General features: G+C 45.2%; 1 protein-coding gene across 1 annotated transcript; it reads right to left on the bottom strand.

Moving 5' to 3' along the window:
- Positions 1–1,783: 1,783 nt before the first annotated feature.
- NUSAP1 (nucleolar and spindle associated protein 1) lies at positions 1,784–16,110 on the bottom strand. Its single transcript, XM_069949964.1, has 12 exons — positions 15,920–16,110; positions 12,719–12,787; positions 11,297–11,458; positions 10,716–10,839; positions 10,381–10,467; positions 10,178–10,290; positions 6,652–6,708; positions 6,221–6,384; positions 5,687–5,856; positions 5,304–5,417; positions 4,783–4,885; positions 1,784–3,107 (listed from the first exon to the last, which is right to left on the bottom strand). Exons 1-12 carry the CDS (start codon positions 16,010–16,012, stop codon positions 3,020–3,022), a joined length of 1,344 nt encoding a protein of 447 aa, XP_069806065.1. The 5' UTR covers positions 16,013–16,110; the 3' UTR covers positions 1,784–3,019.

Genomic DNA, 16,110 nt, shown 5'->3' with positions numbered 1-16,110 from the left:
ACACTACTCACACTATGAAGCGGGCACCAGCTCTATGTCTCCGGTGCTCTAAGAAGCCGCTCCCCATCCTTCGGGTCTGTGCGAGCATCTTGGCTGGTGGGGCCAGGCGGCTGCTGTGCTTTGAGTGTGGGCATGCAGTGATCATGTAGGTGGGTGTGCGCTTGGTAGGGCGGCTTTTGCAGTGCTCTGGGTGCGGGTGGCCAGTCCTGCTCTGACATTTTTTGTTCTTTTCCCTGAAAATCGAATTTAGGATTTTCAAAGAAATTGAAATACATTCTCAAAATCTAGTCGAATTAATTTGATTAATCGCCCAGCCCTAACTTAGTCTCAGTCATACTGAAATTTCCTAATGCTGCCTACATTTTCCATGAGCGGCGAGGGATCTGATAGTGGATAATGTCCTCCTGTTTTCATAGGAAGTCAGCTGACCCAGGACAGACCACTTTTCTGTGATCACATGACCCAGTTAGTGTGGTATCACACAAATGCACCTGTACTGGAATAAAACAGATGGCGCTCTACAACTCTTGATGGATAAAGGGGTACTCCGGTGTTGTTTTGCTTTCAAATCAACTGGTGTCAGAAAATTTGTAATTTACCTATAGTACAGAGAACCAGGCTGGCACCACAAAAATAATATAGGGAGTGCCAGATTCCACAGCCTAAACAACATATAGAACTATAAACAACAAATGGCTGGAAAAAGTGAACTGCACATCCTAATAGAAAAAATATTCACAATCTTTATTTAATAAATAATACCGTTCACTGGTTCTGATGCAACACAGTGAAAACTGACCTATCATAGACATATATAAAAGGAGCAGCGGAAAAAATAAAGCTGATAACCTAAATCAAAAGATCTCAATACCCCAAACACAAAAAATATGAAGTATTAAGTGAAAATAATCATACAAAATGCAAAAATCAAGAATGTGAAATGAGCACCGCTGCCCCAGATATTCAGACCAGAACACCCCACGCGTTCCGTCACCAGGACTTTCTCAAGTTTGTAATTTACTTCTGTTTAAAAATCTCCAGTCTTCCAGTACTTATCAGCTGCTGTATGTGCTACAGGAAGTGGTGTTTTCTTTCCAGTCTGACACAGTGCCACTTCTGTCCATGTCAGGAACTGTCTAGAGCAGCAGCAAACTCTATAGAAAACCTCTCCTGCTCTGGACAGTTCCTGACATGGACAGCGGTTGCAGCAGAGAGCACTGTGTCAGACTGGAGAGAATACACCACTTCCTGCAGGACATACAGTAGGTAATAAGTATGGGAAGACTAAGATTTTTAAATAGAAGTTGCAAGTCTGTTTAACTTTGACACCAGTTTATATGAAAGAAAAAAAAAATTGCTAGAGTACCCCTTTAATGCACCTTATATGGGCGCAAAGAAAAAAACCTTCAAGTGATTTCATCATAAATAACCACACATTTTTAGTGAAATGGCATTTATTATGCATTCGCTACCATTACAATAAATAACATACATATGTTATCCTTATGGCCGTAACATCCCACACTACACATTTACCAGAAAGGACATGACATCACATAGATAGAAGAAAAAACAAAAAAAACATTTACAAGCTTAGCAATAAGATTACATTTTTCTTTTTTACATTTCTTTTTCCCCTCAAGACCATTTTTTTTTTCTTGCACATTATGGAGGAGATTTATCAAACATGGTGTAAAGAACAGGCTCAGTTGCCCCTAGCAACCAATCAGATTCCACCTTTCATTCCTCACAGACTCTTTGGAAAATGAAAGGTGGAATCTGATTGGTTGCTAGGGGCAACTGAGCCAGTTTCACTTTACGCCATGTTTGATAATTCTCCCTCTATATGTACAAATGTCATTTGAAACCAGAACACATTTGTGTTCACGGGAAGAACACTCTTGGTTAGAGATGAGGATTGTTGTCTGGATTGGGATTAAAGCATTGCAGTCGTTTAATCCCGGGTACTGAAGCATATAGCCGTATGCTGCTCCTGGCTATATATAGAGATCAGTGAAAGTAACTCTTTCAGGACTAATACACACAGGCTTGTAGCCATGCTACTAGAAATAACACTTTTTCTTCTTCTATTGAAACCTTATGGAATTGGAGGCACAGCCTGGGACTATTGCAGACTATATGGCTGAGTATTACAGATCCTGTATGGACTCGGAGGTGTACAAAAAAATACAAAAACTGTTTCCTTGGTACGAAGATGCCAATGTAACAGCCGCCATCTTTAAATGAAGATGTGGAATAGTAAGAGGCTAGGCCAGAGAGGCCAGACTACCAAAGTCACCCCACCCTACAGGGCGGCAACTATTCTAATATACCAGATCATCATAAAGCATACAAGCCTCCAACCATCCTTTTTTTCCTATCCCATTCAATGAGAGAACAATTCAGAGAGTAATCCTAAGTATTTTCCACTAGTCAGTGAAATGCTTTGAATGATAGATTACTAGTAATATTGTATAGTCTGTGTCAGGTCCCCTCTGTCTACTATCTTTGCAAGAAAGCATAAGTGTTATGGTGCGTTTACACAGGCAGATTTATCTGACAGATTTTTTTCAGCCAAAGCCAGGAAAGGACCATAAACATGGAACGGGTCATAAAGACTGAGATTTCTCCTCTTTTCAAATCAATTCCTGGCTTTGGCTTCCAAAATCTGTCAGATAAATCTGCCTGTGTAAACGCACCATAAGTCCATTGCCTTCCTACTTGACTGTTTAGCTTCTATTCTAACAAATTATTGATAAAAATTCCCAACATGGAAGCAGAAAATCTGCTTTTATTATAAAGCAAGCAGGAGAATTATCCTAGTTAGCTGCCATTAATATATTTACATAACTGTTATCCAGCGGTCGTAAAAAAAGCAAGTGTCAATGTAAAACTCCCAACCTACTAAATATACTAAAGCTAGAACATTAAAATATAGACAATAAAAATCCCCTCATTTTACAAAAATTAATGGCGATTAAGAAAATTGGTCGTACAAAAAAAAAAAATATCTGATTTTCTAAGGGACGGCAACTCCTCTCCGCGATCCAAGTGTTTTGTCTCTCTGGTTCTTTCGGTCATTCTCACACCGTTTACGTCGATTCTCTCTGTGGATGACAGGAAAACACATGTAGGAACGAGATGATCTCAAAAGGGCACTGTACATCTCTATAGGAGCTAACAGTAACAAGGTACTACTCTAAAAGGGGTTCTCCTGCATTTGGGTCGGACCCTAGCACTTCCTAGGCCTCATTGTGCTTGATGCCCGCCTCTGTAAATAATCAGATGTCATCTGATTTTTGTACATCACCGATTATGTAAAGAGGCGGGCATAAAGCACAGCGAGTAGTGGTGGTACTAGGGCCCAGGGAACTGCAGGCCCCACCTCCTGGACACTATTCACGACCCAAATAAAGACTTTATGAAAATACAAACAGACAAGCAACTGAAAAAGGTGTACCGTATAAGATGACTTTTTAACCCTAAAAAATGTACCCAGAAGTCAGGGGTCGTCTTTTACGCCAGGAATGGTCGCCATATACGATGGGGGAGCTCAAATACGGCCGCATTCCTACCTGCACATAACGACCATACAATTCAACTCATCTATGACCCATTTCCGGCAGACCCACGTCCCCCACAATGTTACCAGCGCAGGCAGTGTGATGCAGAGACACTGCCTGCGCCGGAAGTCCCTGAAGCTCTCCCGGCAGCCAAGCACCTCATCAAAGAAGCTCAGAGACGCTCGGCTGCCGGGAGAGCTTCAGGAGAATGGCAGAGGTGCCGGAAGTCCCCAAAGCCTCTGCCATACTCCCGAAGCTCTCCTGGCAGCGGAGCATTTCAGAGTTTCTCCGATGAGGTGCTCAGCTGCCTGGGAAAGCTTCGGGGACCTCTGGCACAGGCAGTGTCTCTGCATCACACTGCCTGCACCGGGAACATGATGCCACAAGGCTGCTAAGAACGGGTAACAGGTGAGTTGATTGTTTTGTTTTTTGCAGCCACGGGGAGTCAGGCGGTGGGGGAGGTTCCTGCCTTTGGCTTCAGTTAACCCCTGCCTGACCGCAGCAGGGCTCCAGCTGTTAAAGGGACTGTACCATCAGGCCTAGGCTGAAGCACTGGAGGCGGGCTGACCCACCCCCAGTGGGAGGAAACCCTCGCCCCTCTATGATACAGCTCCATTGATTCTAATGGAGCTGTATCATAGATGGGTGGGGGTTTCCTCCCACTGGGGGGTGGGTCAGCCCGCCTCCAGTGCTTCAGCCCAGGCCTGATGGTACAGTCTCTTTAAACCCTGCTGTGGTCAGGCAGGGGTTAACCTTTTTTCGACATATAAGACGAACCCCTGAAAATCTTCTTAAAAGTCAGGAGTCGTCTTAATGCCAGAAAATACGGCATTTGTTGACATTCAATTAGTGAATTAAATTAGTGAAGTAAAAGCTGCATAGTAGATATTTCATTGGATTTCTTTATTACTTCTCAACCTTCTCATCCCTCCTGAACACACATCCATTACTGTATAAATCACAAAACAAAAAATCCCCAGAAACTCCTTTAAGGCAATTGTTGTAATCAGACCTATGAATATCATTGGAGGGGGTGGGAACCCCATTATTAGTCATAGAAATATGTTATTAGACAATTGTCTTTATCTGAAAGGCAGCGGTGGCGGCTGCAGGAGCCCTCCCCCCCCCCCCCCCTTTCTGACTGTACCAAAGCATCATCCACATCAGTCTTCTTTACAAGATTCCTAAAAAAAAAATAAAAATTCTTATTTCTAGGTACCTGGTGGCCATAGGTGGCTGCTTGTAGGTGTTTTTCAGCATGGATGACCTGCTCTGTGCTTCATCTTGGTTCTCTTTAGTTTCTCCCCAAGGCTTCAGCTTGCCTTTAAATAGGTTATTACGAGAATTAAAGTAAAAAAACACAAGCAGAATAAAGTTAGTGTCTATACATTCTACCAATCCAAATGCAAGAATTTACAAAGAAGAAGCTGGTCATATGTGATGATGTATATAGCTGAACTACTGAAAATACTTGACATTTTTCTGTTATCTTGCAGTGAGGATGGAGATTATAAAATCTCTATCCCTCGCATAGAATGGAGTCTATGACACGGGCGGAGACGGGCGTGGCCGCCAGAGTCCGCGAGTTGCGATTCCGTAGTGTGCACATACCCAAAGGCTGACAAATGATTGATCTTCAAAGTTTGCCAATTCATTTAACAATACTTAGAACAAAGTGGTGCCCATACTAACACCCCACCTGCTAACAAATGCAAAAAACATAATAAAACAAACATTCACCTTTATGTGGTTGGTATCCTAGCGGTCGTGCCAAGCTTGCCTGGAGGTCAAATCTCATCTTTTTGTTGGTATTTGGAGTTGTCATATTTTCAGCAGTAAACTTGAAAGGTGTAACTACAAGGAAAGGAGACAGTTAGGAAAAAGAATAATAATACTAGGCCACGTTCCTACAAAATAAAAATAAGGGCAAATAACGGCCGTTATTTGCACTTTTACATTATGGGAATTTCGGCTGTCTCTGCGGCTCTTAGAGGATAAATCAGGTGGCAATATACACAGGGACTGGGTAATTGAACCCTATTGTCAGAAACTTTCCCTGGTATAATTCATTTTGATTCACACACACAATGAAGAAAAACTGAAAAGCAAACAGACAGGGATACCTGCTGTAATGTTGGCTTCTTCAGTACCCTGTGCGGCATTCTTCTTAAGCAGCGGTAGACTTTTTCTTGGTTCACTGGTGTTTTTATTGGCTACAAAAGTAGAAGATTTCCTGGCCGGTGTCTTTACCAAAGAGTACTTGTGTTCATTGTCCTTTGTTGCTCCAGAAAACCTGAATTGATGTAAAGAAGTCAGTGGAACAAATGACAGACCTCACAAGTCTTCTATCAGAGTTCTGTATAGGGCAGGTATGTTTCTTTTTCATAAAGTTATAGTTTTACACCAGGCAATTTGACAGCGCCGACAGTGTTCACCGACTCGGCCTGTCTAATACAACCCTTGCACAACAGCTCGAACAGTAGACAGGAAAAAGAAAACCCTTGGAGGACAGCTCACCCAGGCCAGAGGGAGGAGATTGTAGGGTTAGGAGGAGACAGGGACTAAGGAATCAAAGTGGTAGTGGTAATGAATGTGTGTGGATTGGTCACACACAAACTCACCCAGTGTGATTCCAACCCTATGAAACCTTTATTTACCTCACATTCATTTTGGATGATGAAAATGTAGACTGCTTAACTCCAGATTTATCAACCAGAATGCTCCTTTTTCCCACAGATCTCTGGTTTGTTGGTGTTTTTGATGAAAAGAGGAAACTCTGCGGTGTTGGACTTAGTAGAGAGAATTTATTCGGCAACGATTTCTAAAAGGTAGAAATGAAGAAAGAGTAAATAAGAATGAGATGGTTATTGGGAAGGTGTAATCTGGCATGGACTTGGTCAACAGGGTTCTTCTCTAACCAGATGTTTTACTAAATGTTTGCAATAATTCATCTAGTCACTGCGGATACATAATACTGCAACAATCCTATGCAAGAACAGATGGGTTATGGCAGGTTTGGGCAGAAGTGTATTAAGTGGGTTCCAGTGGTAAAATGCAAACATGCTAATGTGATACACATCTTCTTTACCTTAGAAGTGCTGCCTGGTGTCTTCTTCTGAGAAAGCCGCTCAGAGTCCTTAGTCATCTGCACGGCAGGGAAAGAAGGAAAAAGAACACTTATTATTGTTCTCTAGGCTACGGTCACACGTAGTATTCAGTGACCCGGCCGGTCTCAGAAAAGATCATCCTGGATGATCTTTAGCGCCGGCGAGTTTTGATGCGGGCTCGTCAGTGTGCGTCTGCATCAGAACTCCCCACTGCACACAATGGAGCGTGCGGCCGGAGCCACTCGCTCCATTGTGTGAGCAGACAGGGTTTCCTGTGGCCACTATTCACTGAATAGCAGCCGCAGACAACTGACGTCAGTTTTCTACGGCGCCGCCAGGGATCCCGGGAGGAGTGTATACTTTGTGTATACACTCCGGCGAGGATTCCCTCAGCCTGCAGCACTACGTAAGTACAGCAGAAATCACGGTCGTTGTTACAAGAGCCGTGATTTCTGCGGAACTTAACGTAGTGTGAACATAGCCTTAGACTTAATGTGAGCCAACCTCAAAACACTTTACTCTGTATAAACACATGACTATTGCATGCTAGGGTAATAACTCACAGGCAATCAAGGGGAAACCTTTGGGTACATACAAATCTGATATGTAGCTATTGCTGAACAGCTGCTCCTTCTGGCACCAGCCTACTTATTTCTCTCTGTAAGGCTGTTTAGGGGGAAAAAAATGTTTCCAAAAAATGTATGCCAGTTAGTCCAATTGGTATCCTGGGGGTCAATTCTTGGCCCCTTGGTGCACTGTAGTTCCCACCCGCCGACTTGTACGTCCCCCTCCTCTCTGAGAGAGACGTGGCTAATTATGCATATGTAGGAGTTAGGGATGCACGATGCACCGAAATATCAATACTACTATCGATATTTCGGGCAAAAAAAACGGTTCGATACCAGGATTTCCTGGTATCGAAACTTTAAGTTAAGCAGAGAACACGGTGGGCGGCTAGCTGAGCGCCAGCCGTGTTCTCTATGTGCCTCCCCCTGCCCCCTGCAGTCTCCTCCTCTGCTCTCCCTCCCTCCGCTCCCATTGGCGCCAATTTCAAATAGCCGGCACTTAGCTATTGCTAGTGCCGGCTATTTAAGTATATAGATGCCGCTGTCACACTGACAGCGGCATCTGACCCCTCCTGAGCCCGCTCCATATACAGCGGGGGTCGGCTACTGTGTGTAACAGACCCCCGCTGCTGGTGTCTCTCTGATAACAGAGTCCGGCTCTGTTATCAGAGAGATGATTTATGCAGAGGAGCCGGAGCTGCACGGAGAGCGGCTGGAGAGGGAGAGGAGGACGGAGGAGAAGGCTGGAGGGAGAGCGGGAGGTCCGGGAGAGGAGCCGGAGCTGCACAGAAGAGAGCGGCTGGAGAGGGAGAGCGGGAGGTCACGGAGAGAGGAGGACGGAGAAGGCTGGAGGTGGGGAGGATGAAGAGGGAGAGCGGGGGTCTGTGAGACGCGGGAGAGGAGGCCGAGGGAAGTGCAGCACATGTGAGGATCCAGCCGGCTGGCAGGTGGGGGAGGTGGCCGGGGCTGAGAGGAGCAGATAAGATCGGCTGTAGTGTGTGGGATCCTGTGTAACCTCCTCTTCTCTTCCTCCGCAATCTTGGTAACTGGTGCAGCAGAGCTGTCTTAGTGGTAGGTGGTGCAGGAGAGCTGTCTTAGTGATAGCTGATGTAGCAGAGCTGTCTTAGTGTTATCTGATGCAGCAGAGCTGTCTTAGTGTTATCTGATGCAGCAGAGCTGTCTTAGTGATAGCTGATGCTGCAGAGCTGTCTGTGATAGCTGATGCAGCAGAGCTGTCTTAGTGATAGCTGATGCAGCAGAGTTGTCTTAGTGATAGCTGATGCAGCAGAGCTGTCTTAGTGATAGCTGATGCAGCAGAGCTGTCTTAGTGATAGCTGATGCAGCAGAGCTGTCTTAGTGATAGCTGATGCAGCAGAGCTGTCTTAGTGATAGCTGATGCAGCAGAGCTGTCTTAGTGATAGCTGATGCAGCAGAGCTGTCTTAGTGATAGCTGATGCAGCAGAGCTGTCTTAGTGATAGCTGATGCAGCAGAGCTGTCTTAGTGATAGCTGATGCAGCAGAGCTGTCTTAGTGATAGCTGATGCAGCAGAGCTGTCTTAGTGATAGCTGATGCAGCAGAGCTGTCTTAGTGATAGCTGATGCAGCAGAGCTGTCTTAGTGATAGCTGATGCAGCAGAGCTGTCTTAGTGATAGCTGATGCAGCAGAGCTGTCTTAGTGATAGCTGATGCAGCAGAGCTGTCTTAGTGATAGCTGATGCAGCAGAGCTGTCTTAGTGATAGCTGATGCAGCAGAGCTGTCTTAGTGATAGCTGATGCAGCAGAGCTGTCTTAGTGATAGCTGATGCAGCAGAGCTGTCTTAGACAGATATCACTAACTTTATTTTTAACACAATAAAATAAAAATAGTCCAAAAATTGGTATCACTGTAATAGTGCAGGGGTATTATATTTCTACCATTTTTTTTTTTTTTTTCTTTTATACTTTACTAAGTATCGAACTGGTATTGAGTATCGAAATAAAAAAGTTAGTATCGGTATCGAACTCAAAATTCTGGTATTGTGACATCACTAGTAGGAGTATACATACAAGCTGAAAAAAGTATTTTAGACGGCACTTCTGTGTCTAGGGTGGTGCTCCAACAATATTCCAACAGTATTATAAAAGTTCATTCTCGGCACTCGCCATCATGCTTCATAAATTTTATTGTAGAAGAAAATTCATCATAAAAAATATATACCGGCAACAGGTTTCAGCGTCAAGCCTTCCTCAACTTGTCATACCTACATACAAGTTGGGGGATGGGTGGGGCAGAGCACAGAGGGGCCAAGGAACGCCTTTGAGTGTACCAAACGGACTATTTAGCATATTTCTTTTAGGGTAGCTTCACACCTACTGACTCGCAGCGTAAATCTCACTGCGAGTCTGTCAGGTCCAGGCAGTTCACGGTCACTACATACTCGCAGCAGTCTGAACGACCGCTGCGAGTATGTAATTCTGCCGGCCACTTAACCCCTTGGGCTCCCGCTCTGCTCTGTCTGTATATACATTACCTGACGTCCTGCTCTCCCGCCCGACCAGTGTGTTGCCCAGCCGCAGCCACTGATTGGCCAGGTGGGAGAGCAGGACAGCGGGACCCCGTGCAGCGAGGACAGGTAACGTATATACAGACACAGCGGGGCGGGAGCCGAAGGGGTTAATGGGCCGGCAGAATTACATACTCACAGCGGTCGTTCAGAGATTTACGCTGCAAGTCGGAAGGTGTGAAGGCACCCTTAGAACAAATTCCTCCTAAACAGCCCCACAAAAATAAGATGAGCAGCTCTGTAGCAACAGGTTCATATCAGCGGGTTCCTATGTACCAACCTGCTGATTTCCTGTCCCGTTTCCCATGGAGTAGGCCATACCTCTGTTTTTGCATTTGTGAATTCTACCTCTCTAGAAATTTTTTCTTTGAGGATAACATCATAACAGCTTTACGTACCTTCACTTCCTGCATGGAGGTGGGTATGGCATCTTGACGCTTCTGCTTTCTCTCCAAGTATTTGTCTATGGATTCCATCTTTTTGAACTGGGCCTCATGCAGCCTCTTGAAATCTACGTAGAATACAAAGATTTCAGTTCATATGTCATTTAATATAGAGCATGTAATGTATGGAAAAGCTTTATGGTGGGAGTCTGACTTACTGGGAGTTAAAGGTTTTGAACTGATCTTTGATACACTCCTTGGGATCTTGCTGGAAGGTCTCTTACCAGAAGAGCGTCTACCTTTACCTACAAAAAATACATTGGTATAGAAATATATTCTCTCCTTCACTCATTAATAAAATAAAATGCCCACATTTTTATATCATTGTTTGTAATGAAGTAATACAGGCATGCTATAAAAGGGTCCATCAACATTTGGTTGTATTAAGGGTGCAAAAATGCGCCCATATGATGTCCTCGTGAAACTGACTTTAGGTTCGTAACAGATGTGACGGCAAAGACTGAAATGGTAAATGTAGTTTCAGAATTCATACTTCGTCTCTTTTTGGCTTTCTCAGCAACTACTATAGTCTTCTGCGGCTCATCAGGTTGGTTCTGCTGCACGCTTGTAGACACAGGAGCAGGACTTTCCTCCGCATCAAGCTCCACACCGTCTCCCTAGGGATAAGGAAAGATTGTCAGTAACAAACCATGAGAAGATTTTTAGCCTTGCAGTGTAACTAGATAGGTTAGCCAATCCACGTTTAATTTGTTGTGACGCCAATACAGAAATGTGCAAAATCTTCCTCAGGACAGAGTGGACAACCCTAAGTCAAGGGTCATCAAGGAGATCCGTGGCCTGACATGTGGCTGCAAATTAACACTGATCAGCAAGATCATCTGCATAGCCTTTACTAAGCTTGATCAATAGTGCAGCTGGGTCACATGATCTGTGGATTGTTTGTGTGGCCCACTGATTTCATCATGGTTAGTCACACATTCCCACTTACACAAGATGACGTTCAGCCAAATAGCAATTATATTTAAGGGGGTTATCCAGTATTATTAAAAAAAAAAAAAAAAAAAAAGGCTTTTAGTTCCTGCCTCGGAACACAAAGCACATAATACTCCGAACCTGAATGGGTTTTACTTTGGTTTCCATCTCTGGACTAGAATCAGCTTGGCGTTCCTTTTTCCCCCGGCCTCGTCTGAGAGTGACATGACATACAGAAACCTGCTCTTCTTCATCAGTAGTGCCTTGTACGTCATCAGGGAGGGTCGAGTTACCATCTGAATCCTATAAATGAAGCAGAATATAAACAAGTGACAGATTATTACCTCATATGCTGAACATGGTCTGGTCTACTGTAGGCTGGTAAAAGATGAAGGAAAAAAACAAAAAAAAAAACAAAAACAGACAAGCTTTGTAGCACAGTTTACAGGCAACCTATAGCTGCTAGTGTGTTGTTAGTCTTTGTAGTTTCCACATCTCATATATATTTACACAGGGAACACAAGTTCCACTAGGATCAGCAGACGGAGGTCCAACCTTCATTAACAAAATATTTATGTCACATCCTTATACAATCAGGCTTTATAGCAACAGTGAGAGGGGTAACTGATGGGATCATAGTGGAAGTGCCGTGTGATCATTTTGTCATATTAGACTATGGAGGTGCACCAACCTAAAACCTAAGGTGCTTTTGGAATAGTAGCACATCAAGGAAGTAGCACACTGAGGAGCTGCTGCAGAGAAGCTACTTATCCTTCTGTGAGAACAAAATAACAGAATAAGAAAGCCTAATTGTTACCAGTACTTTCCATAGGAGGTCATGTCAGTGATAGCGTATGCCAGGAATTCCCTTATCAAACTATTAGTAATAACATTCCCATACAGTACACTAACAGGGCTCCAGGCCAACAGTCTGCTAAATCCTGGAGCTGTATAAAGACCTTTTTATTAGAAAAGAAGAAAGCTAGACGTTAGTCTTCCATCCTGTGACTATATACACCCAAGTATGTTTTACATTTTCTTCAAAGTCCTAGACTTACCCTGTGCCAACGTAGATATAAGGATAGTGAGGAAGTAGGGTAGACTTTGATAACACATGGATCAACACAGGGACATAGAGATGAACTAGGAGGGCAGAGGTGAGTATGGAGGGCTCTGAGCAGTCAGGAGGGTTGTGGTTGGTGGCTATGTACATGTCACAGGTGGCTAGCCACACAGGTCCAGATTTATCATAGTGTATTGCTGCAGTGTCATCTGTTTCTTCCCAGCTCAGTTGCAACCACACATTTCATTATTAAAGTGTCACTGGCAACTCAATAAACTTTTGACATGTCAGAGAGACACATCAAAAGTTTTGATCAGCTCAAGTCTGAGTGTTCAGATCCTGAGCTGCACTTTAAAGCTGGGTCATGTGATCACTAGTCTGGCAACCAATGGATGACCGAGACTAACGTGCAGACAGGTCGTCAGACTATGTAGAATTCTTTGATCTCTACAGTGCATGTAATATGTAACAATAATAACACTATATAAAATAAGACTTACACTGCTACTGTTCTCTGCACTGGAGGCCGGGTGAAAGTGTCGCTTCAGAGTCCTGAGGAGTCGGTCAGCCTGGAGTTCACAAGAAGGAACAGGAGAGAAAAAAAAAAATTAATAACGATTTATGGTATAGATAATGTGAAAGTTAGATACAAAAAGTAAAGCAGCAATGTAGATGGGTGGCAAGTAGGGTAATCTAGATTCTGGGTTGAGGGAAAATACAGAGCAGAGAACACACAGAGCTCCAAGGACTGTTCAGTGTGTGTATAGGACTGCAGCAGTCACTCTCATACAGGACAGTACCACAGTGTCTTCTAACAGCGGGTCAGGGTAGTGGGAGTCAGCCGCCCGCTAATCTTATATCAAAGCCTACCTGGCGGCTAGGTCATCAGTTTTTATAGAGACGGATAACCCTCTTAACCTGCTCGACACAATATACCCATCCCCCACGCCAACAAGCAGTTCGGATGAGCCACAGCATCAGACGTAGACAACATACAGCCAGAAGCAATAGCTCCATACACTGTGTAGTGGCCGTGCTGGGTTACTACATTGATATAATAGGGTGGAGCACTCCTGGGTGACATATTCCCCAGCTCTGTCCCTGCGAGGTCACTGATCATAGGCGTATATTATAGAGACTGTAACACAATCCTGCAGAACACCTAATGGGCCATGTGAGTCATTAATCCAGAGAATAATACTCCCATTACCTGATGGTGACAACGTGAGGAAACATGTCTGACGCAATGGATTATGGGTGTGGCAGAAGTCTGCACCGCGTCCCTGCATTTCCTAACTATGTCAGGGATTTAGTCCAAGACTGAGGATCCTGGTCTCATATACCTGGAGCCTTCAAGAAAACTGACTAATATAGGACCTATTACAGGTGAGAGGGCTGGTTATAGACTGACGCACATCACTAGGTGGCTGTCGGCACCACTCATACCAGGCGGAAGGGTTTTCACAGTACACTGCGCTGGTGTATCATGACCATGACGCCAGCCTACATGCCAATAACCAGCTTCTTCGGCCATATCTGTTCAGAACGCATGGTGTAGCGGGCACTCATGCATAGAGCGCTACCTTCATTATAGAGACTACTTTGTCTGTTTGCAGGATCAGTGTCCCAGCAGTCAGACCCTGACCTGGTGATCCCCTCTCAGGAATCCTTACTGTGGAATAAAAAGTAGTGAGCGGACACTTATTGATCCATATTCAGCCACCCATGGATCTGCCCCATGGAGTAGGGATCATCCACATCACGTCAAAATAGTGCGCAGCAGAAATGGGATGGACTGCTAAACCTTGCGCTGCAATGCGGTGAGCTGTTGCATTTTTTTGTGTTTTTGTGTGTTTGCAAATCCCCATAGAAAACCTCTCCTGCTCTGGGCAGTTCCTGACATGGAAAGAATGCACCATTTCCTGCAGGACATTCAGCAGCTGATATGTACTGGAAGACTAGAGATTTTTTTTTTACACATCTTTAACTTTCTGACATCAGTTGACTTTTAGATTTTTTTTCAGCATTTTGGAATCCCACAAAACATTGTATACACTAAGAAACAGACTACTATGTACAATTCTTTTACAGCGGCACTATCAGCACTATCTGCCCAGAGAACCTGCTGATATGCCGCAGAAGCTGTGTACCTCAGGAGTAGATCGCTGCTCCTAACCTCCTTCTTGTCCACATTCTTTATTAGTTTGCTAATTGCCCCTATGCAAATCTAGGGCTTAAGAGCACTTGGGGCATCCTCCTGGAGGTGACTATAACTTATACTTACATCTTCAGTGACCGCTGGGAGGATTCTTCTCACTGTCAGGCGGCCCGGATGAATGGCACACACACGGGAAGCAGCCCGTCTCTGGCAGAACATCTTCCCTGCATGGGGGCAGCAAACAGAGCCCACTGTGCATATATGAATATGCATAGTGGGCGGGACACTGTGGTACTCCAGGACAGCGGGCGATGCCCCAAAGGCTCTTAAAGGGGTACTCCGGGCAGGGGTTATTTTTAGTGTACGGCCGGGGAAGGGGTGGAAATAGAAGTCGCTGGTCACTTACCTCCCCGGATTGCGCCGCCCTGTTCTCCCGTCCGGCTGCCGCTTCCTGGTCTGAGCTGTGGCTTGATGTTACATCTCAGGGCAGCTCAGCCATTCAGCGGTCGAAGTGGGGTCCCGCCTTAGCAGCTGAGCTGCCTTGAGACATCATGTCAAGCCGCAGCTCAGACCAGAAAGCGGCAGCCGGACGGGAGAACAGGGCGGCGCGATCCGGGACCAGGCGCTGGAAGCGGGGAGGTAAGTGACCGGCGGCCTCTATATCCGCCCCCTCGCCGTCCGTACTCTGATAATAACCACAGCCCGGAGAACCTCTTTAAGCAAACACACAAAAACCCGTTATGAGACCACCGTAACATGGTGGGGTTACACCATTACAAATGGTAACCAAGAGCCTCATTATTTGCTGCTTTCAACTATTTTCACGTCCGTATTGGGTCTGTATCTTGCCATTGCAGTGAGCTGTTGCATTTTTTTGTGTGTTTGCAACTTCAGCCATTGAAACGTGCTCCTGCCTAGTGTGAATGGTGTTCTAGGAGAGCTGACCAAATTTGTTTGGTGGTACAGTCACTTTAAGCCCCAGATTTGCATAGAGGAAAATTTGCACAAGGAAATCCTTATGGCTTCCAATCTCCCTGCCTCCTGGTTTCTGTGACACATCACATGACACACACGTGACATATAGGGCAGAGGAGATGGATGTCAGCCTGATCACTGGCTGGATGGAGCCTGTAATACAGATGCTACACTGCAAACACATTACAGCTGTGCCTGACTGCTCCCCCCTCCTATACAGAACCGACCCGACAACCCTCCATTCAGACCCCACTAACACAATGAGGCAGCAGCACCTCTGTCTACAAGACCAGCCTATTGTCCATAGCAACCAATCAGTGCTCGGCTTTCATTTTAAGAAACGAAAGCTGAGCGGTTGCTATGGGCAACTGCGCGTGTTGATAATCACCGCAGCCAATCACAGCGCAGCTTTGTTATTCAAACGCGTCCATGAAACTAGAGCAGCGCTCTGATTGGTCGCTACGGGTTTCAGCATTTCTTTTACTGACCGTCCGTACTACACAATACCGCGGTCAGCGCCGTGTCTGTGTGAACTCTCCTCTAGCGGCGGCGCGCAGGACCGTCTCACCTTCAGGTTAGCCTTCAGCCCGGCAGCCTTGGCCAGCTTCTGTAGCTCGGCATACTTCAGGGTGTCCAGCTCCTGCACAGAAGGCGGCTCCATGACTATATCGTAATATCCAGCGACGAGCGGCTGTAAACAACGGAGGGGACGTTTGAAACCTCGCGCGCTCGGGCGTTAGTGACGGCTTTAAATCAAAT

Source organism: Dendropsophus ebraccatus, chromosome 13, assembly GCF_027789765.1.
Source record: "Dendropsophus ebraccatus isolate aDenEbr1 chromosome 13, aDenEbr1.pat, whole genome shotgun sequence".
In the NCBI taxonomy this organism is placed as follows: domain Eukaryota; kingdom Metazoa; phylum Chordata; class Amphibia; order Anura; family Hylidae; genus Dendropsophus; species Dendropsophus ebraccatus.
This window is presented reverse-complemented; position numbering and strand designations above follow the sequence as displayed.